General features: G+C 43.9%; 1 protein-coding gene across 1 annotated transcript in view; it reads right to left on the reverse strand.

Annotated features, from left to right (window-relative positions):
- Positions 1–893: 893 nt before the first annotated feature.
- Positions 894–7,768, reverse strand: part of FMO2 (flavin containing monooxygenase 2) — a 17,946-nt gene continuing 11,071 nt past the window's right edge. The window contains exons 6-9 of the mRNA XM_011371746.2: positions 6,011–6,210; positions 4,330–4,685; positions 2,245–2,317; positions 894–1,245 (exon numbers count right to left, since the gene is read on the reverse strand). Coding sequence (XP_011370048.1) covers positions 894–1,245; positions 2,245–2,317; positions 4,330–4,685; positions 6,011–6,210 — 981 coding nt within the window. The remainder of the gene's footprint in view (positions 1,246–2,244; positions 2,318–4,329; positions 4,686–6,010; positions 6,211–7,768) is intronic.

A 7,768-nucleotide genomic window follows, 5' to 3' on the forward strand; every position in this document is an offset into this window, starting at 1 on the left:
GTAAGGCGAGATCTAAATATAAGGCTCAATCATTATAATGCTTTTCATCTACTCGGGAAATATACTTTTTTCTCCTCGATACTTGTTTTTCCAAAATGTCACTGATTATCTTAAATGTTATTGTATTGGTGTCTTTCACTATAAATGCCTTCAAGTGCTTTTTAGATCCAGCTGATGTATAAATCAAATCTGATAAATACAATTAATCAGATCGTCTTTGCAAGGAGTACTTTTTTTTTTTTTTTGGTAAAGTTCCCGCGTAAATAACATATATATGATTATAAATAAACTGTTAAGTACTTTATCGATACTGGAGGCTTTTGTAAATGAGTATATTATGGGGCAAGGTTATGGTCTTTAGTTCTAGAGTCAAGCAATCTGGGCTCCAATCCCAGCTCCATCACCAGACCAGCTGTACGGTCTTCCGCATGCGATTCCACTTGAGTCTCCGTTTCATTTCTGCAAGACACGCCACACGCGTCTCACAGAACCTCTGGGAGAACTAAATGAAACGGCACTTGTAATGTACACAGAGCACAACGTCTGGTCTACGATACTGCTACATATGTACAGAGAGAGCTGTCACGGCATGTTCATTTTTATTTTCATAGCAATGTTTCTGTCAAAATGTAAGAAAAAAAATCTAAGAAATGTAAGAAAATCTAAAGACTCTAAAAAATGCCCAGCTTTCAGTATGAGGCCCTAAAAGTCTGCCTGAGCATTGCCGTTGTTTTAAAGTCTACCCTCATCATCTTCTCCGGTGTTTTTGAGTGATTGCCCACTAAGCGTAAATTTAGAATATAGATTTAATATTTTTTCTTTTATTCTTTTTTTTATTTTTTTCTTTAAGAGGTACTGACTGACAATAAAGCCAAAAGCTGTAGGCTGACAGATTAGAACCACAGAAATCGGGAAAAAAAGGCCACAACAACAGCGAGAAGCCCCAGGATTTTCAACAGGAAGGAAACTGAGAAATTAGACGAGGGTTCTAGAGCCCGGGTCTTTAAGGGCTTCAGTATCCTCTGCTTCTGGGTGAGGATGGCTCTCCTGGCTCCTTCCCACTGCCCGGGCCCCACCAGGCGGTACTGATAGGAGTTGCAGGGTCCAAAGTAGACTTTCACAGCCAGTTTAGGGTCTTTCAACAAGAGAGACAGGAGCTCTGGCTTCGCACCTATCTCTAAAGCGAGCTCGTCCAAGTAGCTGATGTAATTGGTCTGCAGTATCTGGCTCTGGCTCTCCCCAAACCTTAACGAAGAAAGGAAGAAGGGCAGATTCACGAGATGTTCTAAGTTATAGAAAAACATTAGGCATTCAACAGCTAGTGTAAGAATGAAGGGACGAGCGATGGATAAATGAGTTCTTAGGGAGTCTCCGGTGTAAAGCATTGGCTTATCTCATCGGGAGGCCCATGTATCAGATTGACTATAGGCTGTAAGATAAATAGCCAATAAATGACCATGAGTACATGGAAGTCCTAGGGATGCGACAAGATTTACAATCACGATCAGTATTTGGTATTTACTACGCAAAGGGCCAACTAGTCAAGATTGCTGCCAAGATTCACGAGATGACTGATGCAAGCCTAGCTCAGGGTCTTACGCGGAGGAGACATTTACTATTTGCTTGTCAAATTATTAAAGTACCTGGCACTCTGGCCGGCACATGATACTCAATAAATGTTAGGTGGATTAGAATATGAACACGAGATACTCCCTTCACGTGACCTAAGGCTCCGAGTCAACTTTCCAAGGTCACTCGATCTCAACTGAACCTCATTCCACTTTGTCACAAAGCAGAAATCCTCGAAGCTTCACATCACACTGGCCCCTTTCTAATTTACTCTGATAGGTGAGACCCCAGCTAACTTCCCAGAGATACTTAGGCTACTGTCAGCACTGTGGTCCCTAGCCCATTCTCTCTAACCACAGGGCATGGGTGGCCTGAGAAGACGTGGAATCTAACAAAACTGAAGTGAAATCAAGTCAAGGGAAAGCGCTCTGATTTGGTAAAATCCTTATCTTTAAGTAGTCAGTTCTTAAACGATTCTGTGTAGGAATCACCTTGGAAGAACATAAACATGCAAATGTTCAGTCTCCTCCAGAGATTCTGGGTCACTTGGTCTGGGCGATGGCCTTGGCATTGGCGTTTTTAAGAAGCAGCTAGGTAGATGCTTCCTATAGGTGCTCAGAGCACTTTGCTTTGAAAAACACTGCTCTACGTAAAGAATTAAAAAAACTTTCTTACAGATCAATTCTTTTTTTGTGCCTCTCGATAATGTCTTCCATCATAGTCTTCTCTGAAGGCAAGGTACACAGGCCTGGAAAATAAAAGGCTGGCTTGAGTCACAGGTTGGGTTCAGTGTCATTGCTTTATGTAGTTGTTCGTTCCTACACTTAGACTCTGGCCATCTCCCCATGTTATACCCGTCAGGGCTGCTGTGTTGTTGAGCTTTGGGCCGTGCCATGCCCATGGTGTTGCTGCCCGTGGAGCTATAGCGTGAACTCAGGTGGAGCGGGAAGGACGAGAGGCTGGAGAAGGAAGGTGAGGCCATGCCAGGTGGCTTAAGCTCCAGCCTGACGGGGATGGGGAGCCGTGAGAGAGTTTTCTGCAGGAGGTGACAAGATCAGATTTGCCTTTGAAAAGGTCCTTCTAGCTGCTGAATTTCAGAAAATGGGTTCCAGGGAGGTGAGTTGAAAGGCAGCGAGACCAGTTAAGAGGCTGCTCAAGTAAGAGGGTCACAGATTAAGGTAGGGCAGTGGGGACGTAAGAGTTGTCACCATGTGCCATGACTCCATCCCCCATCCATAAGTGTCCCCCGAGCTTCGGATATGTTGAAAAATGGTCAGTTGCCCCCGGATGTGGCTAGTCATCTCGGACACAGCGAGTCCACAGCAGAGCTCGCCTTCGAAGCCCCCTGCTCAGACTCGCACCTTTTCCTGCCCCTCCCCCCTCTGTATTTGCCCCTGCCCGCCCAGTTTCCATGGCCAGAGACGGCCGGTGGTCGTCACCCTTGACTCCTCCCTCTTCTTCTCTGGTCTTCCACACTGAGCCAGGCGTCCATCCCGCCGACGTTAGCCTTGGCTGTTTCCCATATTTACATCCCCCCCTCTCATTCGTCTGTGTGCCTTGTGCGGGTTGCGTCACGGTGTTTTAGTGTGGGCTATTACAGTAGGCTTCCCACTGGTCTCTGAGACGCCATTCTTTTCTCCTTTCAAGTCTGTCTTCCACACAAATGCTGAAATAATGTATCAAATGTATAAATTGATCCTGTCTGTCCCTTGTGTATAACCTTCCATCGGGTCCTCTGGCTGGAGAGCTTTCTAAAACGGAGATCCTAGGTGCTCAGGTCAGCCTTAATCAGGGTCCCTTAAGGGGCCACCGGATGACTTTTATGTGTAGGCAGTTTTGGGAAGAGCTGATCTACGTTTTGTATTTAAGCTCCTTAGCATGCCTCTCAGCCCTCTCTGCCTTACACGCCATGTTCGAGGCATGTCAAACAGCTCAAAACTCTCCATCTGCGTCGTGGCTCTGTACTCATGCTTAAGTGACTCTCTCTTTTGCAGCTGAGAAATTCAGCCCCCCGGAAAGCTTTCCTGGACCACGTGCCACCCTGCTGTTGCTAAGTGCCCTTTCCTGGACCACGTGCCACCCTGCTGTTGCTAAGTGCCCTTTCTCTTCTCCCAATGCATCCATGCATTCCTCCATCAAAGCATCTGTCTTATTATATTGAAATGATCTGTTTAAATTTCTCTCCATCGCCACCAGGTTCCAGTGCAGGGCTAGGCATTTGATGAGCTGAATGGACCCTGGGCTCAGTGAGATAATAGCCTTCCAAGAAGTGGGGAGTGCCACTCAGAAGCCGAGAGAGAAACCTTTCAATAATTTTATAACTTTGGAGAGATCTGTGAGGTTGAACCGCTTGGGTATTAAGAGTTAATTTGAAGTGAAGTGCGGAGTAGGCCCCACGTCTCTTGATTTGCACTTAGTTTGAGGAATTTATAAACATCACATAGGTAAAGCCAGGAGTCAGGTGTGTTTTCTTAGCGATTCTCTCATGATTCAAAGAAAGGATGGCATGCATTTAGCTTTACGCCAATTGAAATTCTCTAAATTTTCCAACGTTTTAAAGAAACGAGTCAAGATACTTATTATTATTATATCTCTGTATTTGTTATTTTGTGATTTCCCCACTGACTTTTTAGAATGGAAATCTCACGAGAGCAGCCCAGGAGGCAGCCTTCTTGTTGGCATCTTTCTCATCTAAACTCATTACTGAGCAAACTCCACAACATATGAAACCCTCAGCCCCTCACTTGCCGACTCGCTCACCTTTGAAAACTCTCGTCGCCCAACGAGCTTGGAGTTCAACAGTTGGGAAAATGGGACCGAGGGGCTGGATGAGGCCAATGCAGGCAAGGGTTGGCTTCTCATGGTGAGGAGGGAACATGTATTTAAACAGCGAGACCATATTATTCTCTACTTTAACGAGCGAATCTTCAAGGAAGGGAAAAGAGAGCGTGTATCCTGTTGCAAAAACAATGACATCGATGTCCTCCTCCACCGTCCCGTCCTCAAAGATGGCAGAAGTTTCTGTGAGCTCTCTCACTTTGGATTTCACCTTGATGGCTCCACGGAGTATGTGACTTGGAAGCTCATCGTTTACTATGGATTCTTTCATCAGGTTTCTGAAACACACAGAAGAAAACACTCAGAAAGAGCACTTAATGAGGAGTCTTGATCCCTCTTGATATTTATGGGGTTGGCTCTGTAAATAAAGAAGTTTCTCAGATAGCCAGGGAACTTTCCAACTTGATTAGTTGGCCTGCTCCAAACCTTATTACCTGACTTTATTTTCATACCACAGATCGCTCCCTTCAACAAAGGGAAACCATGTAGGTGATGGGCGGGGGTTGGGGGGAGTAAAAGATATTTCAAAAAAGGCAGCATCTCCCAGGTCTTAGACAAAATGCCGGTGCCCGTGGTCAGTTCCAGGATAGTCCAGTGGTTATTAGACAATTGATGTCTCTAATGTTCTTCTGTGCCGCCGACCTTTAGTCACCTTGCTGTCCCCTTAATCTCTGTCTGATCGTAAGTAAGGAGGGGAAAACTTGTTAAATTCCCATTACTTTTGAAAGCTAGAAAGGATCAGTGTGAAAATTAATATATAGAATTCAGTTTGGAGATGTTCGTTAATCCCAAATATCTATAAGTCTCTGCATATGATATCATGGGTGATGAAGCAAAGTCCGTTAGTATTTCTTAAATTTTCTTTTCTGTAGATTTGAGAACCATTTCTTTAAATATATATATATGTGTATATATATGCATATATATATATACACATATATATATGTATGTAAGACAATACATGCCACATGCATCAGATCTCAGAATATAGTAGTTGCATGCACTTGTCAAAAGAGTCTAAAGCCCCTCCGTTTTATTTATTTATTTATTTTAAGGGAAGGAGCCTGTTACCAACTAAAGAAAAATAAACATCTATGATGTTTGCTTGTGATCATAAGGTCAGTGATGTATAATTTTGAGATAAACAGATTTTTTTTTTTTTTTTGGCAAAAAAGACAGTGACTCTGCTCTTAAAAGCCGCTCATGGGAAGAACTCGTATGATGCACAGAGTTATCAGACGTGAGTTATCAGACAGAGAATCTGACACGCATTTCCCATCACCACCCTCTGAACAGGACATCCCCGTCTCTTAAAGCGGCCTTTCTAATGTTGGACAGCTCTGGGTGTTAATGAGTTCCTCCTGTAGCCTAGTTCTTTTCTGGAGTAGCTTAAACCCTTTCTACTTGGCCATCTTATGTATTTACTTTTTAAAAGGCACACAGAACAAATACGGAGATCCAACTCTGGGACCCATGTGATACCCTATGCTCTCGGGCTGTAGCTCAAACTACCATGTTCGCAATTTGGCTCTCTGCAAAGAGAGGCACCTCTCATGACCTCGCTTACCAACGCGTATACCGTAAAAAAGCAAAACAACTCTACTTGTTTTGAGGCTCGAGGGCATAATTTTCGTGGCTGAACCACCGATCCATCTGTTGGTTCCTCATCCATTTTAGAACTATTCGCGGCAGGACATCTTGGAGCATGGACTTATACCGGGTGTGGAATATCATGTCCCAAGGATAGCCGTCTTTGGAGATACGGCTTATGATCCAGGAGCCTCCTCTGGTGCTGATGAATACCTGGTAAGCAAAAAGGGTTCCAGGTGACGTCAGGGCATCGTCTTTTTTCGGAGGAATGTTCTGTGCAGGTGATAGATCATGTGCGTAGCCCCAGAATTTGCTAAAATGTTTTGTTTCAAAGATGATTGACCTCCAGTGAAGCACTTTCTCGTTATCACTGCTCTGTGGCAACTTTTTATAAAAGGAGGATCCAGGGGTATTTACACGGACAGAGGAAGACTGCAACAGCCTTGGGAATTTTCAAGTAAACACGAGAAAATCTTTGAGCTAATTCCAGTTGTGAAATCCACAGGTCTTCGCCACATTGACAGTTGTGGTTCGATGCTCCTTACCTCCTCTCACCTTTTCCACCCACCCAAGTTTTTCTTTTATAGTGAAGGTGAATAATTATAATCCTAGGAAATGTACGATTACAGCCTAGTTACTATGTAGGCGTAAATGCGTTTACATGGAGTGGCAATAAGAAGGAAGATCGGCTTCCTCCCGTACTTAAAAGAACTTTTTACATATTTTAAATGTTAAAAACTCTGAACTTATACTGATTCTCATTCTCTGCAAATGCTCATCCGAATCCTCTTTCAGATGTGTTCTGGTTCCTCTCGTTTTCAAAATACATTTTGAAATATATATAGTATATATTTTCAAATACGTATTTAACCTTGCTTACTCCCCGCTTGTCCAAATTCACATTTGAATTGCTTCAAAATTTTACAGCCCATTCTGAGTTCTGTGTTAGAAGGCTGTCCTATATAAACACTTAAACATTGATTCGCTTGTAAGGAAACCAATTCACTTAAGAGTTTAGGATTATGGACTCTACAGCCAAGACCTCAGATCTAGACTTCGTGGATTTGAATCCCAGCCTCACTATTACTAACTGTGCTGCCTTTGGCATGTTATTTCAACCTCTCTATGCCTCAGTTTCTCCCTCTGCAAAATGGGGGTAATAACAGTACCTGGGATTATTGTGCAGATTGAGATATATGCAAAATACTGAAAATATTGCCTACTAGCTATTTTTCTTTTGTGAATTTTGGCTGGAGGAGAGGAGTTGCACATCGTGTCACATATCTGGAGTAAGCCGAGTTTGGAGACAGATTTTGTTGGGAAGGATCTCAACAAAATGGCGCCTACATAAAAACAGTGTTGAATTGTCAGTCTGTGGTCAGCTGCTGCCCTTATGTTGACTTCACAATAGTCCCTAGTGTCTCTTTCCATTACCTATTGTCTCTCCTTTTTCCTTGGCACTGACTGATAGGTGACTTTGACAGGTCCCAGTGTATCCCCTTCATTAAGCAGCTGGGGAGGCAGCATATTTGTTTATCACGTTTGCTACTGGGCCTCTCAAGCCCCGAAAGTGTGAAACTCAGGACAGTTTTGCAGGGGCGTGGACTTGGGCGTGGTGAGTCACGTGCAGCCAGAAGATGCAGGGCCGCGAAGGCTAGTGTGTGCGTGGCAGAGCTCCTGGGACCCAGCCCTGCTCTGGGGAATGCTCTGGGGACAGGAACCTTAGCTATTTTCCCCTCTCGGCTTAGGTCTGTGCTGCTGGAAGGGGTTT

This window comes from Pteropus vampyrus, unplaced genomic scaffold (assembly GCF_000151845.1).
Source record: "Pteropus vampyrus isolate Shadow unplaced genomic scaffold, Pvam_2.0 Scaffold194, whole genome shotgun sequence".
NCBI classification, from domain to species: Eukaryota; Metazoa; Chordata; class Mammalia; order Chiroptera; family Pteropodidae; genus Pteropus; species Pteropus vampyrus.